Source organism: Chlorocebus sabaeus, chromosome 9 (assembly GCF_047675955.1).
Source record: "Chlorocebus sabaeus isolate Y175 chromosome 9, mChlSab1.0.hap1, whole genome shotgun sequence".
Taxonomy (NCBI): Eukaryota; Metazoa; Chordata; class Mammalia; order Primates; family Cercopithecidae; genus Chlorocebus; species Chlorocebus sabaeus.
The window spans coordinates 51199272-51221536 of record NC_132912.1 but is presented as its reverse complement, the minus strand read 5'-3'; the positions used below and the strand labels follow the sequence as shown (position 1 = coordinate 51221536).

General features: G+C 44.3%; 1 protein-coding gene across 2 annotated transcripts in view; it reads right to left on the bottom strand.

Moving 5' to 3' along the window:
- VSTM4 (V-set and transmembrane domain containing 4) overlaps positions 1–22265 on the bottom strand; it is a 142027-nt gene that overhangs the window by 78433 nt on the left and 41329 nt on the right. For both annotated transcript variants that reach the window (XM_073018987.1, XM_007962610.3), the window contains exon 5: positions 11482–11515. In XM_073018987.1, the coding sequence (XP_072875088.1) occupies positions 11482–11515 (34 nt within the window). The remainder of the gene's footprint in view (positions 1–11481; positions 11516–22265) is intronic.

Here is a 22265-nt window from a genome sequence, read left to right as displayed (position 1 = left end):
TAGATACAAATTTTCAACCCTTCCTTGTTCATATATAGTGTTTTTTAATCATATTATAATTTTGTATTTTTATTTTTACTTAATCTAAATTTTTCATATTGTTATAGTCTCATACTATTCCAGTGAGGAAATAAGCCGATGTTTACTTAGCCATTTCCCTAACATCTAAACATCTCATTTCTTTCTCCGTTTAATATAGAAATGACACTGCTAAAAATGTATTTGTGCATAATGGTTTTTTATTCTTAGACTTTCATTTTGGGGTTGAATTTCTAAAGCTGGAATTACTAGGTCATGGAAAAGGACTATTCTCAAGGCTATTTAATACTTACTGTCAAAATGATTTTTGACAAGTTAGTACTACAGCACAGCTATGCCACTCAACAAATGAGAATACCTACGTCACCCTCTTTAACACCATTTGTCAATTTTTAAAAAATGACTCATTTAATGAAGAAAAAGCTGATCCCTTTTTGATTTGCATTTCTCTGATTTCTAGTGAGAATGAACACTTCCCATGTTTGTCTAAGCAGTCTTCTCATTTATGATGTAAGGATAGCTCCTTCTCTTGATTTAGGTTTTGTTTTTTTTTTTTTTTTTTGGATCTTGATTTAGGATTTTCTTGATTTCTACTCTTGATTTAGGATCTTGAGCTTTTCTTACATGTTTGCAAGCAACTTTTACACCATTTGGACATATTTATTGTAAATAGTTTTCCCAATTCCCTTTGAATTCTGGCTTTTTGTTCAATGTACAGTTTTTAAATTTGTTTTTGCTAAAATCTTTTGACATTTTCCTTTCTTCCTTTGCCTGAAAACTTGGGTAGTCTCCCCAACTATACCTTGCACAGTGTAGAATCAAATAGTATTTCCACTTCCTATTCTCTTTTTGGATTCTTTTTTTTTTTTTTTTTTTTTTTGAGACAGAGTCTTGCTCTGTCGCCCAGGCTGGAGTGCAGTGGTGCAATCTCGGCTCACTGCAAGCTCCGCCCCCCAGGTTCACGCCATTCTCCTGCCTCAGCCTCCCATGTAGCTGGGACTACAGGTACCCGCCACCACGCCCGGCTAATTTTTTTTTTTTTTTTTTTTTTTTTTGGATTTTTAGTAGAGACAGGGTTTCACTGTGTTAACCAGGATGGTCTCGATCTCCTGACCTCGTGATTCTCCTGCCTCGGCCTCCCAAAGTGCTGGGATTACAGGCATGAGCCACCACGCCCGGCTGGATTTATTTTTTTAACTCTTTAATATAAAATGGAAGTTTCCGGAACATCATTTTTATGTACTTGTAACATCATGTTCAAGGATTTCCTTAAGCTGGAAAACACCTGCTTTGTCATCATAATTTTCCTTCGAAACAGTAAAACTGCACTAAATTTAATTTTAATTCATATTTTGACAATTTGATCTCATTTAGACAATGAATCACCACATTGACATAGGGTAGACACTCTCTCAGAATCTTGTTTCTCCCTTTGAGCCAGCAGAACTGGTCGGAATTTTTGGCTAAGAAAGTCCACCTTATGATTAACTTACAAGAAAAGTTATTCGACATCTCAGGTTGGAACAGGGCTATATTTTGTCTCTGACACAACAGAGCAAGCCTTGTTGGAGTGAGTCAAACCAAGAAAGACAGAAAACAGGCCCGCCCGGAAACTCCCTCTAAATTAGAGAGCTGTTTGATTAGAGAGAAGTGCTATTTGTGGGAGCTCGTTGTAGAGCAAGGCTATTTTTCTGTCTCCAACAGGGGCAGGCAGGACGTCGCACGTGCAGAAGCCTTGCTGTAAGATGTACCGGGTTCCGGCCTGGCCACCTCCCAAAAGAAGCTTCTGTCCCACAAAGGCGTGGCAGTTCTGCTCTATGACACACAGCAGCTGGATTGAGTGAACAGGCGCTGTCAAGCCAAATACCCCATTCAGAAACCCTTAGTGCATGGAGCTAATGGAGCTGTGTTGGCTCCAGTCCGCCCAACATCCTTCCAGGCACCCTGAGCTCTTCTTGTTCCACACGTCTTTGAAAGGTGTCACTCAGCTGATTATTTTACTTCCAGAAACGTCCATGTGTTTCCTGTCTTCCTGCCTGTCTATCTCGGTTCTGACAAGAAAGATGCCTGACACAGATGGAGGGAGGGATCCATCAGTTCCTTTCCAAGCAGCTCTATGGCCTCCTTCCAAGATTTCACACAACACACTCACCACCCCATAACCCCATGCCCGGAACATTATGTGCAGAATCTTGAAGGAGGGGAATTGGTCTCCACAACTATGGTGCCAATTTGTTGTCATCTTTTAAAGGAAAATGAATAATAGTAACAACTGTAGGTACCCCTTCTCCCCAGGGTCAGCTGCCATTGATAAAGGCCAAGAACTCATGCAAACAGGGCGAGTTCCCCAATGTCTCACCTTAGGCTTTTTGAACTTGCTCCAGCAGCTTTCCCTGCCACAGAAACACACAGTCAATTGGTGCCATATGCCAAGAGCTGCTTAAAAGTTGCAGAACTTCACTTTCAAGATGGATGAATGGTGCCACCCACTCACAGGGACCCTTTGAAATGATTCTTTTCCATCAAGTGGGTGACATGTTCCAAGCACATAGAATTGTGTCTAGAGCATACTAAGTGCTTATAGGGAGTCACCTATCATGACCTTATCAGCATTATTATACATCATTATTACCACAGAAACTGCTTTCTGAGTCCTTGACTCGGAAGCAGGACAAGGCAGTATTCTCCACAACCTAAGTGAGTGCCGATGCACTGGGAAAGGACGCCAGATCCTTGTGAATCACAAAGCTGCGCTCTCTGCTGCATCTGCTCCATGATATTTCCGCAAGCATCCTCTGCACAGCATTAGAATAAATGCTGCTCCTTTGTGAGGTATTTGCCAAGCCATCTCCCTGTCCACAGTGTCCCCATGACCTTTACAATAAATGGTTTACATCACCCAAGAAGCTCATCCTTAGAGCCACAAAAAGCTCCTGCAGCTGCGAGGGAAGCTCTTCCTTTGCATTTCCCTGCTGGCTTCATGAAGTCCACAGCAGAGACTTTGCCAGGCTGGCATTTTTGTTTGAGCTAACATTTTTGTACACTAGCTGGTGAGATCAGCAGATAATTTAGTGGTGCTCTACAGGATCGCAGGTTTGTGTCCTAGTAATAATGTCAGGGAGAGGTGACTCCTCAGCATCTGCCCAGCCAGGGGTAAGGCTGTGTTTGAGTGGGAGACCCCACTGCCTGCTCAGCCTCAGTCCATGCTGGAGGCTGCTCCACTAATGGCCGGGTTGTGCTTGCTGGTTAGGAAGAGAGATGACTCATTCACAAAGGCCATGGATGGATGGATGTGGGCTGACCCCTGCTGGCACCTGTCCCTGCTCAGGGGAGCCTGCCTGGCCTGGATTCTCATCACCACCTGGACACAGCACTTCCCAGAGAAGGGCAGGGGCTGGAAGCCACCACCCTGATGACCCTTTGTCCCTCTGGCTAGAGTTGCCCTGAGATCTGCCCACTGTAGCATCACTAGTTAGGTGAGCCTGCAAGATTCCTTCCTGGACAAAACCATCTGAGCCAGCTTTTCTGTCGCCTGGTATATTAGTTCATTTGTGTTGCTATAAAGGAATATCTGAAACTGGGTAATTTATCAAGAAAAGAGGTTTATATTGGCTCATGGTTCTGCAAGCTGTGCAGGAAGCATGGTGCTGGCATCTGCCTCTGGGCCTCTGGTGAGAGCCTCAGAAGCTTCCAATCATGGTGGAAGGCAAAGGAGGGGCCTGCTTATCACCCAGCGAGAGAGGGAGCAAGAGAAAGAGGAAGGAGGGGCCAGGCTCTTTTAAACAACTAGATCTTGTGTGAATTCATCAGGTGAGAGAACTCATTCATTATAAGGACAGACCAAGCCATTCATGAGGGATCCACCCCCATGACCCAAACATCTCCCACCAAGCCTACCTCCAACCTGGAAATTACATTTCCACATGAGATTTGAAGGGGACAAACAACCAAGCCATAACCTGGATTCAGAAGGTTTGTAAATGACAGAGGGCTAGTCATTGGTCTAATCATTGGCAGTTTCATCCATGCTCTTAGTCTGGGGGAACCAATTGTGCCTTGCAGAGTTTTCCTGAGAATGAGAAATAAATCTGGTAGAGCTGGGCTGCACCAGTCCAAGACCACTGTTCTCTCATCGAATTCCTATGGAAACCCTTAGTGACAGTGACAACAGGCAAATCTGTGCCTGTCTGTGGAGGATGAAACATTCCCAGAAAGGCCGAGTAAGTGGCCCAAGGTCACAAAGCTGCCAAGTGGCACAACCTGACCTGACACTTAAGCTGTCAGAATCCAGGTGCATGTTCTTTATGCCAGGAACCAACTCCATCTCATAGGCCTGCCCTGCCCACTCCCACCGCTGCCTGGAGGGCTGTGGAAGAAGGACACTGGGCCTGAGTGCTGGGGTTCAGTGGGGACATGACAAGGTAGTAATGACTGGGGGGGCATGGGAGAGAGGTGGCCAGGCAGACCCCATCCCTGAGTCTACTGCCCCCATCCTTACCACCGTGCTTGCTCAGGTGAATGTGGGCAGAGGGAGGGCACAAGCATGCATGTGGGTTAAAATCCAAGCAAGCAACAATGAGAAATGGCTGGGGCACAGCAAAAGTCTGTTTAGAGTTCTGGTGTTCTTTGAGACTGAAGGTTCACTCAGGAGGAGAATGACCTGACTCTGACATGTGTCCCAGAAAAGCTCCGGAAACAACTGATTAATCTGACCCTACAACTGATCACAGTAAAGCCTGTTCATTTTGGTGAGGTTTGCATTCACAAATAGATGCCTCTAATAAGAGGCCATTGGACCTCTAGAAGTCAGGGGTCTGCAATGTCTCTGCAGTCATCCTCAGCTTCCATAACTATACCTGCTGCTTCTCCTTCCATTGCCTTGACTTTCTGTCCCATTCATTGCTGCACTATACTTTCCCTCATTGGCAAGTACTTTATTGTCTCAACCCCATAAGGAGAGGTGAAGCAAAAGGCCAGGAGACATCCTGGTTGGGAATTGCCATTGTGGTGCCTCTTCAGTCCTCTCCACAACTTTCTTTAACTTGCCCCTGCAGGAAGGAAGGCATCTGGGTCCACTGAAGAGGTATTGCAGAATGGACTGCATCACAGCTCTGTGCAACTGGGGGCAGTTCATTTTCACTCTGGGTTTCCAGGAATTTTAGAGCAATTTTATATCCTCCAGCTGAGCTGCTCTCAGGGCTGTCCTCCCCGGGAAGGGCACATTTAACCTCATAGATCCTTGAGACGTTTACTCAGGCCCTGCTCTCTGCTCTGCATCCTCAGAGCACTCTGCCCTGGGAAAGGAACAGTCTCCACTCCTGAAGGTCAGGGCCACCCCTCCAAGAGACTGCAATTTACAACTTCAGGGACAATAAACATTCAAGATGAGATTTATTTTCCTTCCGTTTGAACTTTTCTTAGCAAGTCATGGAATTCCCTTGAGTCTCCAGGTTCTGGCCCGGTCACTTGGCAAGGCCCCTCATTCAGTGACCACAGCCTCAAAGTCAGCACATGGTCTCTTCTGAAGGCCCTTCCCCTCCCCTGCCTGAGAGCTTTCAACCCAGGCTTCTTATCCTGACCCTGTGCTTTTTGTCTGTTCCCCCTTAGGATGAAATGGTCAGAAGCCAGAGAAGGGGATTCTTCCTGATCACAGCTTAAGACTCCAGGGCCCCATTTGCCCATGGCAGCAGCACAGAGCAGGCAAACAGATGAGGGTGCTGGGACCTGGGAGTTCCTGGCACAACAGGGACAGGAGGAGCTGCCTGGGCTACATAGGCAGAGCACAATTCACGCTAAAGCCAGGCATAAAGGCAAGAATTGACCAATTCAGTAGCACTGGCAGCCAGTCTGGGTTGCACTAAGTCCAACAGGCATGAAGTTCTAATCGGGAAAAATGAATGCAAAGTTGGCCAGGAGCTGACTACCAGGTTTATGGGTCAAGGCCTGGCCCTAGCAGGGTCCTGGGATGGAGGTAGAGTAAATGCAGGCTTTCTAGAGGCAAATCTGTTGGCTGACCCAACAGGAGACTGCTCATAGGGAGAACTGCCACTCAGACACCCAACCAACCTGACAGTGCCCAGCATGACTGGCAGAGAAGGAGGCAGCCTTTGAACAAGATTCTGTGGTCATCTTGACCTCAGTTATCCCAGGGCTGAGGGGAGATCAAACTCTAACGTCCACCAGGCTGGGATGACACCCTTGCTGTACTTCTAGCCTCAGTCAGCCCCAGCTCAGACTCGGGCAACTGTAAGGAAAAAAAGAGGGGCCCCAGTCACCAGAGGCTGCTTGCTAGACACAAAAGGGCAGATAAAATCATCACAGAAAGCAAATTCTGAGCATGTTGGCAGGCTGATCATCCACAGCTCTGACCATCTCTAGCCATTACCCAAGTCTGAAATGCCAGAATCACCCTAGTCTTGGGGACCTTATTGGGACATATGCTTTAAAAAAGAAACAAATGGTTTTATTGAGGCATAGTTGATGTACCATAAAATGTACTGATCACAAGTGTACCATTCAATAGCTTTTAGATTCATGCATCACTACAATACAGTTTTAAAACATTTCTATCACCCCTAAAGGTTCCATCTTGTATATTTATAGCTAATCCCCACTCCCACCCTCAGCTCTAGGAAACCACTAATCCACTTTCTGTCTCCATAAATTTACCTTTTCTAGGCATTTCATAAAAATGGAATCATATATACATAATTTTTTGCATCTGACTTTTTCCGCTTAGTATTGTTGGGGCTCATCCATGCTTTGGTCCATACACAGTGTGTTCCTTTCTATTACTAAGTGGTACCTCACTGGGTGGATATATTAATTTTGTTTTCCAATTCATGAGTTGATGGATATATCTAGATTGTCTCTGGTTTCTGGTTATCATGAACACAGCAGCTATGAACAACTGCATATATGTTTTTGTGAGACATATGCTTTCTCTTGGGTAGATTCCTATGAGCGGAATTGCTAGGTCATAGGGTAACTTAAAGGTTTTAAGAAACCACCAAGTTTTTTCCCCAAGTGGTGGCAACATTTTATATTCCCACCAACAATGTACAAAGATCCAATTTCTCCACATCTTTGCCAGAAATTGGTATTGTCTGTCTTTTGGATTATAGCCATCGTAGTGGGAGTATAGTGATATCACATTGTGGTTTTAATTTGCACTTCCCTAACAATTAATGACACTGAACATCTTTCAGGTACTTGCTCACCATTTGGATATCTTCTATAGGAAAATATCTATTGAAATATTTTGTGCCCGTTTTTAATTGTGTTATCTGTCACCTCATTATTGAGTTGTGAGAGGTCTTTATATATTTTAGGAACAAGTTCTTTATTGGTTTATCTGATTTGCAAGTATGGGGCTTACTTATCTTTTTATTTTCTTAATGGTGTCTTTGGAAATGCAAAGGTTTTTAATTACATCAGTTCTTTCATTTATGGATCCTGTGTTTAGTGTCACTTTGCCCAACCCAAGGTCACAGAGAGTTTCTCCTGCTTTCTTCTAGAAATGTTGTAATTTTAGCTTTTATGCTTAGGTCTAAGATCCATTTTTAGTTAATTTTGGAGGCAATGTGAGGCAAGGGTCTCAGTTCATGTTTCTGTATATGGATACCCATGTGACCCAGCACTGTCTGTCAAAAGGACAAAGCTTTCCCTTTAGAACTGTCCTGCCATCTCTGTCAAAAGTCAGTTGGCCATAAATATAAGAATTTATTTCTGGACTCTCAATTATGCTACATTGATCTATATACTTTATATCGATACTTCAGTGTCTCCAGTACTCTACCATTAGAATAAGTTTTGGACAGAAGAACTGTAAGTCCTCCAACTTTGTTATTTTTTTAAATGTACATATATTATCTAGAATCAGCTTGTCACTTTCAACAAAAAACTGTTTCCACATTTAGAGATTTTCCTGCAGTCGTTTTGTTGCTAATTTCAAGTTTGATTTCACTGTGCTCAGAGTACACATTCTCTATTATTTCAATTATTTTAAATTTGTTGAGGGTTGTTTTTCAGCCCAGGATATGGTCTATTTTGATGAATGTCCCATGTAGCCTTGAAAAATATGTGTTTTTTTAACTGTTGGTTAGAGTGCTTGATCTGTCTCAATTGGGCACCATTGGTTGATTGTGTTGTTTAGATCTTCAGTACCCATGCTAATTTTCTATCTACAGCAGGTCAATCAGTAGACAAGGGGAAGTAATTGAAGGCCCTAACTAAAACTATAGATTTAGCTATTTCTTCTCTCTGCTCTTTCAGTTTTTGCTGTTTAAATTTTGCAGTTCTGTTGTTTGATGTGTACTCATGTGGAAACTTGTCTTTCTGATGGATTGAGCCTTCATCATCTAATGTCAGTCTTCGCCTCTAGTAAGGTTTTTTGCCCTGAAGTCCAATTTATCAGCTATAGTATATCCACACCTGATTTATTTTATTGTTTGCATGTTATATCTTTTTCCATTCTTTTACTTTCAATCTACTTATGTCACTGGTATAAAGTGAATTTCCTATAAAAAGCATACCAGTTCAGTCATTTTTTTAATCCACCCTGCCAGTCTCTGCAATTTGATTGATGTATTTAGACAATTTACATTTAAAATAAATAGTATTTCAGCAACTAAGGCTACCATATTATTGTTTGTTTTCTGGTTATTTCCTATAGTTCTCATTCTTCTGTTTCTTTATGTTACTTGCACATATTTTAAGATCTATCTATAGCGATTCTGAGTGTATTGTTTTTACAAAGTTATTTTAGTGATTGTTTTGGGCATTACAATATACATATGTGACTTTACACGGTCTACTGGCACCAACATTCCATTGCTTTGAATGGACTTTTGACTTCTATTTAGGTCATTTTACCTCACTCACTTTTAAACAGTGTTGTCTTGAGCATCAGACAATTCTATAATTTTTATTTAAATCCTCAAATGTGATTTTTAAAACTCACAACTATTCATGGAAAGAACAGTCTACCATATGTACTGCTATTCCTGCTCTTTCCATTATTCCTTCTTCCTTCCCAAGACTCCAGCATTTTTTTCTGTTTCAAGATTGTATTTTAGTCATTAAAGTAGGTCTGCTAGTGGCAACCTCTTTTAGCTTTCCTTCTTCTGAGAATGTCTTTATTACCCTTTCATTCCTGGAGGATAGTTTTGCTGGATATAAAATTTGGGGTTGGCAGTTCTTTTATTTCAGTATTTAAAAATGTGCCATTTCCTTCTGCCCTCCATGGATTCAGAGCAGAAATGCACTGTCATTCAACTTTGTTTTGTGTTCAATTATCATGTGTTTTCAAGTGGATTTTGTTGAGATTATCATGCCTGACATTCACTCAGTTTCTGAAACCTATAGGGTTTGGTCTTTTGCCAGATTTGGGGAGTTTTCAGGCATTATTTCTCTAATACTTTTTTAGATTTACTCTGTTTATCCTCTTCTTCTGGAACTCTGATGATAGAATGTTGGATCTTTTGTCTTGTAGGTCCTTGAGATCTGTTCATTTTTTGTTTGTTTTTAGTCTATTTTCTCTGTTGTTCAGATTAGACAAATTCTATTGCTCTGTTCACCACTTCACAAACTACCCACTGACATCTCCACTCTCTTATTAAGCCCAAACAGTGAGTTTCTCATTTCTGTTTTTGTACTTTTTAGTTCTATAATTTCCATATGTTTGTTTTTTTCTAAAAAAAATAACTTCTCTTTACTGGCTGAGATTTTTAATTTTGTCAGTTGTTTTAAGATAATTTGAATTATCATTGAATCTTTTTTTATATAAAAACTGCTTTAAGGCTGCACGTGGTGCCTCATGCCTGCAATCCCAACACTTTTGGAGGCCGAGGTGGGTGGATCACCTGAGGTCAGGAGTTTCAGACCAACCTAGCCAACATGGTGAAACCTCATCTCTCCTAAACATTCAAAAAAATAGCTGGGGATGGTAGTGGGTGCCTATAATCCTAGTTACTTGAGAGGCTGAGGCAGGAGGATCATTTGAATCCAGGAGGGTTGCAGTGAGCTGAGATCACGCTATTGCACTCCAGCCTAGGCAACAAGAGTGAAACTCCATCTCATAAAAAGAAAAAAAAAACTGCTTTAAAATTTTTGTCAGATAATTCCAATACCTGATTCATCTCAGTGTTGATATGATCAATTATCTCTTCTCATTCAAGTTGTGATTTTTGTGGTTTTTAAAATGATGGTTGGTTTTTTATAGTATCTTGTCAGAAGGTCCCAGGTCCTATTTAAATCTCTTATTTTTGTAGGTTTATCATGTAATCCTGGTCTGCTTCTATGGGCTATAGTTCCAACGGCATTTTCATTTTCAGAGCCTTTACAGTATTATTTTGGTCTGTTTGGTTTATATGGTGCCACTGGGCCCTGTCAGTGCTGCCAGAGGAGACAGAGAGAGTTTCCTCAGATTTGGAAGCTGGATGTTTTTCAGTAGGGGAGAGAAGCCTCACACCCATGGAGATGAAGAAGCTTCCTTGCTGGGCCACTTTTGTGTCTAGGTGCCTCTCGCTGGCTCTTCCCTGAAGCCTTGGTGTCACCTGGTTGAGGCAGGGAGTCAGCCTGGAAGAAAAAGTGAGCTCTTCCTCTGTCGCACATTGTGGGGGGAGCTCCTGAGCCATCCTCTTTGCAGCTGATGCTGGGGTCACTTGAGGTTTTCAGAGGAACTCCCCTTCGATCCAGGGGAGGAATGAGCTTACCTGAATGTTTTCTGTTGCTAGATTGGAGTAGGAAAAAAGCAAGTCTGGGTGACCTTCTGCTATTGGATGGGAAAACATAAGATGTCTTACAGTTGTGTTACTCCTCCAGTCCTGGGATCCCAAACCAGTTTACCTTCTTTTCACCACCTTTCAAAGTCTTCATTTGGTTATCTCTTATGTTATTTCCAAAGTTTAAAGCTTTACTCAGCAAGGAAGAGAAGGAAGAAATTGACCTATGCCATCTTGTCTGGATCAGAAGTTCCAAATTTTTAAACACTTTGAATCTAGCAGTATCTCTTACAACTATTATGTTTCCTATAAGGTGTGTCTCACCAGCTAAAAGCAGGGTATACAATAAGTCAGCATTGGTGAAGAAAATTAGGGGTGTGTGCGGTCAAAATGTATCAAAGTGGTTCAGACCAGGTGTGAGTCCCTTCCTAAACTGGGGAGCAGTTCTGCAGGACCACACACCAAGCCTCCTCCAGCAAGCCTGCTGGGCCAGCAAAGGCTACATGCTCTCTGGATCCCTGGGGGTGACAACCAGACTATAGACCTTGGAAACATGCAAATGCATGCAGGATACACATTTGTAGGCATATTTGTGGACAAATATGCAGACCTTTAGGTAAAACTACAAATTGAATCAATTTCTTGGTAATATCAAAAGAAAGTTAAATGGCAAAGAGAAAAAAATTGTTGTTTGAAAAAAGGAAGGAAATATTCTTACCTGTTCTGAGGGCATTTCACCAAATAATGTCTCACTGTGAAAGGAAAAATAATAGGAGATGGTAAACCAATGCTACTTCAGATACACATGCTCCAGGAATCACCAGGAAATGCAGGGAGCCAGGTGTTGTTCAGGTATTGGTGCTATACCAGCCAACTCTCAAGACTTGCATACTTCTGTTTGGAAGAGCACAGCAGAGCCATCACATGGACACCACAGTGACTGGATATGTCCCAGCCAGGGATCTAGACAGGCATTAAGCCATACACCCCAGACTTCCTGGGCATTCATTTTGGGCCAAGGCAGGTTGTGTTGGGGTCCTGGAGTGATACAGTCACCCAGCCTCTAAGCTCTGCCTGAGTCATAAGAAAGCCCTCTTGAGGCCAGATGGAATAATCTGTCCATTTAGAAGCTCCTTCTTGTAAAATGATTTTGAATTCTCTGATTAATGCTCTCCCAGGACTAAAAAGAGGCCCTCGCGAAAACAGTCTTGGACCAAAACCTCCTTCTACAGTGGGTCCCTTTGAGGAAAACCAAATGATTCTGGCTGCAGAGGAAAAGTAAGAATACCCGGACATATAATCCAGCAAGTGTCCACTCTGAGGTTCACAGCTGAATTTACTTCAAATAGAGGTAAAGCTGAAACAACCAGGGGCACCCTTGCATTGTGTGGTAGATTGTTACAACAGTGGATCAAGTGAATCACACCTCCTTGTATGTGTCCACACCCATGTGTACCCCCTCCCAAACTGACTCTGGGCATGGCCACACGAACTTTCTTTGGTCAAGAGAACATTAGCCAATGTGTCACAATCAGACGTGTAAAAGACACCAGTGCTATGGGGTTTGCCCTCTCTCTCTTGTTGCAGGGAATTCTTCTGCCACCACATGAGGAAGTCTGGCTAGCCTACTGGAAGATGAGTCTACACAGAGCAGACACCAGCTATTCCACCAAAGGACCAAAACAACCAGGTCCCAGGTGATGCACCAAGAGACTGTAGCTGCATGAATGACTCCAGCTGAGACCAGCGGAAGAAATGCTCAGCTAAGCCCAGCCCAAATTGGTGACCTGTGGAATCGAGAGCAAATAATAGTTGCTTTAAGCTATTACATATGGGGTGATCTGTTATGCAGGTTCCAAAGTAAGACAAGAGAATCTCAGCTTCAAATGGAGCTTTACAGGTTTATCTGGTTTAACCTTCTATGAATACCTAAACTCTTTCTGTATTCCATTTACTGAGCACCTACTGTATACTAGATAATCAATAGATACAACGATAATAACAACCATAGTTAGTATTTATTGAACATTTCATGTGTCCCTGGCACTATTCTAAGTTTATTATATGGATCAGTGGTCTTCAGTCTATGGTCTGCATACCCTTGGGTACTCTTCAGAAAAACAGTTTTAAGGAATCAGTTTCCACATGCTCAACTCACATGGTATTCTTTCCTAAGAATGTATTCTCTTAGAACATGCCTGAGGTCTGGCTGTATTCATTTCCCTTCCCCACTTTTAACATCACCCTTTTCTATTCATAAAATCAAAGCACAGCATCCTAGAGACTTGTCCCAGATTGAAAAGTAAACGGGGCATCAAACAAGAATTGATGTAAAATACTAATATCTGGGTCAAGAAAGCAAATTATTAACTAGGCAACTAAATCTTTCACAAGGTGGGGATGTTTCTAATACTTTGCTTTCAACAAGGATTGAATAATGACCTAATCCAGTTGTCATCTGGTAGAGTATTAAAAATCATTTTGGATGATAAATCATGATGTGACTTTTGACATATACCTTTGAAGCAGTTCTAAAAATTGAGGAGTAAAAGAAAATTTCATTCATTCATTCACACTCTCTTGATATTGAAGTATTTCAGAGCTAACATCTATTAACAAAATTGATAGCAAATTTTATTGCTAAAAAATTCATACAAGGGATACAAAGTAAAAATAAAAATCAATTTCAATAAAAAATGCATTCCCAATGAATTTTGCTTCTTATGGTTATTAATTATGTATCTAAATTTGTGATATGTTTATGTCATTTTGATTAATCTTATGCTAATTTTCCAAAGTTCACTAATTGTGCAATATTGATAAGTCAATCTAAAAAATATTTTAACACTTATGAAATGAGGAAATTAAAAAATTATTAATTTAAATTTGTACACACATATTATCTTAAAGATAAGTATAATAGGGTAATAAATAAAGAACCTTCAAAACAAAAGATGTATTACAGTAGGATGAAATTTTGTGGGGAAGTGTATTGAAGATAAGAATTCAAGGAGAAGGAACGATACAAAATTTTTAACAGTTAAAGCTTGTTTGGGTAGGTCTTTTTTTCTCATGATGGCTTTAAATATATGAAGACAATCATTAAATTTAAGACATTTAGATGTAAAAGAAAGATGGATCAATCATTTCGTTTTTAAGATGTCAAAGATGGAAATTACATTTTTCGCAACAATTTACATTTATGATGAAAAAGTTTAGATGTCAACAAAAAAATGATTGAGTGCATAGTTTTTGAAATTATTTTAGGAACTATGCAAGCAAAAAAGTTTGAAGACTACAGCTCTGTATTCTAATTCAATCTTCACAGTAGCCTTGTCATTATTTCTATCTTACAGCGGAGGACACTGAAGCACAGAGAGGTTAATAAACTTGTCCAAAGTCACTCAGGTGATGTTATGGGCTGAATCACGTCTCCTCCACTAAGCCTAACTGAAGCCTAATCCCCAGCACTTCAGAACGTGACTGTATTTGGAGATAGGGTCTTTAAAGAAGTAATTAAGTTAAAATGAGGCCATTAGGCTGGCCCTTATCTAATTTGACTAGTGTCCTTAAAAGTGAAGGAGACTGCAACAAAGACAGGCACAGAGCGAAGACCATGTGAAGACACAGGGAGAGCAGCAGTCTGTACAGCCCAGGAGGGAGGCTTTAGGAGAAATGAATCCCACTGACACTTTGATCTCAAGACTTCTGGCCTTCAAAACCGTGAGATAATAAATTTCTGCTGTCAAAACCACACAGTATGTGGTGCTTTGCTGTGGCGGCCTTAGCAACCTAATACACCTGGGAAGGGCCAAAGTTGGGCAGCCTGACTCCAGAGCCCTCTTGTAACTACAGTCATCCCTCATATCTTTGCGGCATTGATTCCAGAACCTCCCAAGGATACCAAAATCCAAAGATGCTCAAGACCCTTACACAAAATGGAGTAGTATTTCCATATAACCTACACACATCCTCCTGTACACTTTTAATCATCTCTAGATTACTTGTAATACATAATACAAGGTAAATGCTATGTAAACTGTTGATACACTGTCTTTTTCATCGTTATTTGTATTGTTGTATTGTTATTTTTAATTTTTTTAATCAAATATTTTTTATTGGAGTTTAGCTGAATCCTCAGTGCAGAACCTGTGGATAGGGAGGACCGATTGTACTCGGCACCATTCTCAGAGACACTGGGCAGTTGGCGTCAGGGGTCCTGCAGGTGGGGAAATAGAGTCTCACAGAAGAAATGGCCAGACCACTGTGCCACAGCTGGAGCCAAGCAGAGACGGGACTGGGACGCAAGATAATCCCATAAGCTGACCAGTGTTTTGGCAAGTCCAGTGCTTGGGGTAGCAAGGTGAGCAGCCTGGAGATCAGGAATGCAGTGAATAGTAGAGTAGCTGCAGCATTCCCCGGAGGCAGGAAGCTGACTAAGAAGGGCGAGGAGCCTGATGAGGCCAGACAGTGCCAGGGTACAGGAGATGCACCCCTGCCAGTGCTTGCTGAGGCACCATTGTGAGGTCTCGGTGGCATGTATGTGGGGTTGATGGTCCCATTAAGAGGGACTGCCCATACGACCAAAAGTGATTCTGGATATCAAAGATGAGGTTCACAGGCAACTGAAAAATAGACTCCACCCAGAGTCACCCTTAAATATGCATTGCATAATTAGTGCTATCAATACTTACCTAAGTGTGCCAACCCAGCTTAGCCTCCCTCAGAAGCAGAAATCGTAAGAAAAAGATTCAAGTGTCAAGAGTTCATGTGGGAGGCAATCCTAGGAGACCCACTAGAAAGTGGGGGAGACCAAGAAGACAAACAGCTGAAAAAAGGTGCATAATGGAGCCAATACATCCCGTGGGCTGTGGCCTGGCACCCAGGCACTTGACCTAGAAGCTCCGGCTCCATGCAACCCTCCTGCACAGAGGTGAACACTCAGGATGTGTTCTCAGATGGTGATTTCAGGATCTTTAGGACTCTGAAGACTCTAAAAGGAAGGTTTATTTTTGCAACCTCTCCTGATAAGAAGAAGCAGGCCCTGGGGCACTCCGTACCATCCCACCCTTTCTTCTTCTTTTCAGCTAGGACAATGCTGCTCACACTCTCACCCCAAGGCAAACCTCCCAGATGGCATGTCCAGCCTGAAGGCTCTGTCTTCCCCATCTAGACCTGTCCCTATCACCACTGCTACCCCAAGCTGGGTGATTTGAGGTGGAGGCAGTCTTACTCTCATTTTATCAGGCCCTGTAGCAGTGTCGGGACCTCCAAGGCACGGTTGATATTTACCCATCTTACCCCTATGCCCTGGCTACATCTTCTGACCTCCAGGCTTTGCACAGGCCCTGCAATAGGACCCATAGATGTTTCTGCTCTATCCCTCAAGTGTCTGCACTCGAGGCAAGGAATGTGGTGGCAACCCCGGCATTGCAAGGGGTCATGCACAGTGAGAACCTAGGAGCATTTTCAGAGTGAAGGACCACAGTACTCTCCCTATCTCCTGCAGCCCAGCACAGGCAGGGAGCCCTGCAGCCTGAGAAAGCACCTCCCTCATTCAGGGTTCAACCCACATCCCCTGCCTGCATTTCCCCAGTGGGAGAGAAAGGACCAGGGTGCACCCCTTACTACACACAGCCCTGTCTCCACCATGTCAGGCCCCAGAGCCCAACCCCCTCCAGGAATTAGTCCTGCCCAGACAACCTTCCAGGCCTACAGTTATAAGGACAGGACCACCTCTATCACCAAGTGGGAAGCTGAGAAGGAGGAGCAAGTCCTCCATCTCCTGCCCCTTTGGCACAAAAAGCCACTTAGAGGTCACATTTCTTACATGCAAAGGACCAGCATGCACAGCTGTCTGTCCAGGGTCCCATAGTCCCACATGGCAGCCATGAGCTCCAAGTGGCTATCAAGTTCCAAAATGTGATGAATCCAAAATGAGATGTGCTGGAGTATGAGATCACACCAGATGATGAAGCTACACCTGAGCATAAAAAAGGAAATATCACACATCTCATTCATCACCTTTATTTATAGATACTGTTGGAATGATATTCTGGATATAGTGGGTTAAGTGAAAATATTAAAATTAATTTTACCTGTTTCTTTTTACCTTTTTGAATGTGACTACTAAAAAATGGTCAGATCACCTCTATGACTGACATATTTCTAGGGGGCAGCAGGCAAAGGGCCTTCACTTCTCTGAGCAGCTGGGCTGACAATGGTGAAGGGGCACCCCAGGAAGGATGAGCCCTGCACATGAGAAGGTGCCCCTGCAGCTGCCCATGCCAGAAAGGGCAGTCACTCAGCACAGAGAAAGTAACTCCCACAGCCCCAAGAGGTAAGAGGAACCTTCATTCCAATGTTAGAGAAGAGTGGGAGTTCAGAAGACCCACTATGTAAATAAGCGACATTGAATCTAGGCTCCAAGTCCAGTGCTCCGGGGAGGCTAACCAACCCCCACAAAGGAAAGATGGGTGCTCAGGGGGCCTGACGAGACAGCCAACCGAGCCTCCCAGCACCCACTGAAGAACCAGAGAGATCTCACTCCAGCTGTGCAGGTATCTGACTCCAGATGAGTGAGTCCTTCCTCCTCTCCAAGGCCCCAGGTCATCCTCGGGTCCTCATCCATAGCCACCCCATTCTGTGCTTGGAGGCCTCCTCCCCACCTGAGTCTGGCTGTGAGTGGGATGCAACCCCTAGCTCCCTTTTCTTGCATCTCTGGAAGGAACGGCCACAGGCTCTTAGCTTCATCCTCATGGAGAAGCAGAGTGTACCTGGGACAGGGAAGGCATGGGTGCTTAACAAGCCTTGGGAGGTTCTGTTTCCAGTTCTAGCACAATCTGTGCAAACCAACCAGTGTCACAGCTCACACTGAAGAGTACAGAGAAAGAAGCCAGGCCACTCCTCTTTCCTATCTAGTTCAAGTTGGTGCCTTAAAAACTGCACATTTAAAAGCTCAGACACAGAAGGTTGGATTGCTGGAGCCACTCCAAGGCAGCAGGTCAGGACTAATTCGTGAAGAAGCAAAAGCCTTTGGAAACCAGTATGATTGAGGAACCAGCAGAATAATTCCAGGCTGGGCCCTGGGCCACCAGGATTGGTGTTTTCCAGGGTGACTCAGTGCTGTCAAGGCTCTGGGAGGAGGTGCCTGGCACTGCGGGCACAACAAAGGGCAAGGGCGGAGACTCACAGCTCGGGAGGAAAGGGGAAAGCATGTTTGTGTTTGGCAAGCAACATATGTGTGCAATCAGCTCCAGCTCACGTGAATGTTGAGAGCCCTTAGAGGCAAAGCAGTGTCAGGTTTGGGGTGAGGGCAGAGAAGCAGCAAGGCTGAGAGTGAAGAGGGGCTGGCCTATGGCCTCCTGCTCCTGGGATGGGCTGTGTTTATCTCAAGGTTCCACTGGGGGTTGCATCCGGAGTGGAACCAGCTACTCTGATGTCCTCTTTCCAGCTAGATATTGCTGTGGGTGCTGGAGAGCAGGTACTGGGCTCAGCTCTCCTGTCCACATGTGTGTGAGCACCCCTGCATACCTTGATGCCCTCAGCTCCCACACATGCAGCAGGGGTTGGGTCTCCTGCATGTGATCAGAATGAAGGAAGCCCAACAAACATACAACTGCATAGAGAGCTTGGAAACCATCAACAGAACAAGGGCCTGTATCTTCCTCAAACCAAGCACTGTTCTCAGTAGCGTATAGCTGTATTACTAATTTTAATTGAGGTAATGCAAAGTTTGTTATAGTGCAGTGCATTAAATGACAGAATGTTATATTTGAAAGTTAAGAGTGTTGCAGGTTTTAGTGATGTCATTTCTGAGGATCAGTGGGTTCTTTGGACACACATGGCTTGGTCTACAAATGCTTGATTGCTTGCAATGAGAGCCATGGCCACCTTCAGATAATCCATAAAAGGAGCAGCATCCTGGGGTGCAGCCTGACAAGGGGGGATGTGCCCTGTGCCTGCTGTAGCTCTGGCATGTGCTAGAGCCTGAGACTTTGGAATCACTGTCAGCCCCACGACCCAAACCCCTTCTAAACCTGCTTAGATGCAAATAGACCATGCTCCTCAGGAACCAGCTGGTTGCTGGGGTAACAGCTCAGCACCACCAATCCTCAGGCCCCACAGGTGGTCGCAATTATGGCCCAGCCACCAGGAATGATTGGGCAGTATCCCTTATTCCTCCTCAAACTTGTTCCTTGCTTGCTTGGCCTCCCTTGCTTCCCACTGAGCTTGGCAGTGAGAAGAGACAGCAATAAAGTCTTCTTTGAGTGGTGATTTAAAGACAGCCACACATTCCTCACCACTATTGCTCTTCCTAAATCTGTCCTGTCCTCATAACTTGCTGTAATTGATAGAATGTGGGAGAGTGACACAGTGCCAGTGTGCAGTCTAGGTATGTCCTTGGAGCCTGGAGCAAATCGGGGGGTATGGCTACCTTGCTGGTGACACCACAGGGAGAGAAATGTCACCAGCCCTGCTGTCCTATTTGTCTCAGAGATTGGTCCCAGGGCTGAAAGTGGTACTACCTTGGATCTCCAGTCCTGGTCAACTTCAGGTGACTGAAGGCACACAGATGACCCAGGTGACATTGCCAAAAGAACCACCCAGTTGAGCCCAGCCCAGTGCAGAATCTTGAACAAATAAATGTTGTGTTAAGCCACTACTTCCTGGGTGATTTGTTACTCAGCAAGAGATACCTTGAACATTTTGGGATTACCAGTGTGTGTTGACAGCAAAGGTAATTATTCTTAGCTACACCTTCAAAGTCAGGAAATAAGTCTTTGACCATCTTAAAACAAGGCCATATTTACCATCTTTTCTGTCCTATCATATCATGTTTGTTATTAAATTTCATAGAGAAAAAAGTTAGGAAGAGTCCAGGCCTCATGGATCTACAGATCCATGCAGATCTACCTGCAAATCTACCAGCCAATCTGCTTCTGGAACACCACCTGAGCCTGAGCCACTTTCTTAGGCACCATTTAGGGGAAGGAACACCCTCGAAACCCTTGTGGTGGTGCCATGACTCTGGGAGAACAGCTTCTGCTGTGGCCCTGCAGTGGAAGGCACAGGGCTTAGATTCAGAGGAAGTGGGGTATGGGTCCTGAGCAATATCTGAGCAATTCGCCACTGTTCTGCATGTCCCCACCTTCTCAGCTAGGACACAGGGACTTGATGTGACCACTTACACCCCAGACAGAGCATGGCAGAAGCAGACTCACTCACAGACAGTGTCCCATTTGCACCATGAGTCCATCTGCTGAGCCTGTCCCACGGGGTCCCAGAGGCCTTGTTTCCTCTAGTTCAGTGGATCTGGGAATAATCAGTTCAAAGCCCATGGTTTCCAGGGGGAAAAATCCTGCCCTTCCCCCAACCACAGGACAACTTGGAATGCTCAGGGGATGTTTCTGATTATAGCACTGATTGGGGACAATCCTTGACCATTGATAGGCAGTGGCAGGGAAGCTTGACATCTGTGATACATAGGAAAGTCCACAAATGAAGATTTCTCCTATAGACTTTGAATAACCCTCCTGACATTCACATAGAAAAGAGGAAACTTGGCCGGGCGCGGTGGCTCACGCCTGTAATTCCAGCACTTTGGGAGGCCGAGACGGGCGGATCACGAGGTCAGGAGATTGAGACCATCCTGGCTAACAGGTGAAATCCCGTCTCTACTAAAAATACAAAAAAAAAAAAATAGCCGGGCGACATGGCGGGCGCCTGTAGTCCCAGCTACTTGGGAGGCTGAGGCAGGAGAATGGCGTAAACCCAGGAGGCGGAGCTTGCAGTGAGCTGAGATCCGGCCACTGCACTCCAGCCTGGGCGGCAGAGCGAGACTCTGTCTCCAAAAAAAAAAAAAAAAAAAAAGAGGAAACTTGTTTATGAGAGCCTGGAAGCTAAGTCCAATTTACATAGAAACACGAGGTATGTATTTTCTCCATGTTAATGCACAATGAATGTTTAAAGGGTTTGCAAATTGGCCAAAGAGTGTCTTTTTTCATTAAAAATCCTACCAACAGTTGGGATGTTAAGAATCCCATCACCATGGGCAGTGCCTCTCCTGGATATTAGGGCCCATCTGTGTCTGTCTATGCTGACCCCTGTCCCCTGCATGTTGAGTCTTAGCATATACAGACAGGTGCTTACCTTGCATTCATTTCAAGCGTCAAATATAAAGGATTATTATCTTCTCCGAAATTCACACTGATTAAAAGAAGAGGTGTAATACTAGAATTTGTCTCAGTGTGTTATAAATTACTTTCCTCTTATTTCTCCTTTAATTATAAAGCATTAAGTTGATTTGAGGGGGTACAGATAGTATAGCTCATCTATGAATTTCATTTTAAAATAGTAGAGATCATTCCAAAATGCATGTTGTAAAAGCAGGATGCTTGGTGGGAGAGAGGTAAGAAGAATAGCTCTAAGGCTTTGCTACTCCAAACGTGGCCCCACACCAGCAGCAGAGCTGGCTGGAAATGCAGGATTGCAGGCCTGCCCCAAACACCCTGAATCAGAATCTGCATTTGAGCAGGTTCCCAGATGAATGGTCTGCTCCTGAAGTTTTGGGCAGGGCTGTTCTAAGACTCCTGGGCCCAGCTGAAGGAGACTGCCCAGGCCCATCATGCATTGTCCTCCATCCTGAGCCCCACAGTGAGTTGAAAGATGCCTGGTCCTAGAGGTACATAGGGCAAGACCTGCCCTACCAAGGCTACTGGGTCTGCCAATGGGAGTTGCAATCAACCAAAACCAAACTCCTGGGAGCTGCAGGCACCAGCTAGAGCTATCTTGGAAGAGCCTCAGCAACAACTCCCACGGAAGGCTAAAGAAAAATTCCCCTGGCAAGGTCAGCCCCCTAATAGCTAAGGTTTTCTTGACTAGAAACATGGGAGGCTTGGGAACCCAGCTTGGAAACTGCCCATGTGGCTTCCACACTCCAACAGTTGAGAGACTGGGGCCCAACTTCACCCTACCACTCCTTGGTTTCAGGGCCTTCTCAAGCTCCTCAGCTGTGCTGTCAGATAAGTGCGGTATGGCTCTCATCCAGGGTCACATAAGCACATGGAGAGGCCACATGAGGTTCCTGGCCCATAATGGGTACTCAGACAACGCTCTGGACAGCTAGGGTTTGGGGAGGGCTTTCAGGCACTGTGCACAGGTACACATGGGACCATCTGAGGCCCACTTCAGTGGGGATGAGGCAGTTGGGATCCCCCTTCTCTGAAGCCTCTCTGTGAGGCTTGGAGGAGGATGCCAGGTGCTCCCACATGTCGCGGTGTGCCCTTCTTGGCCTTGCTTTGTTTCCCTGACCCTGTCTAGGGTCTAGCAGGGCCCGTAGCCCATGAAGACTCTCGATCATGCTCCTGAACCCAGGCAAAAGTGCCTTCAGAGCATACCCAGCTTGGAAACTGCCTATATGGCTTCCACCCTCCAAGAGTTGGGAGCAAGGCAGGTGGGAAATAAACCCATTTGTCCACCATGTGCTGAGCATCTGTCCTG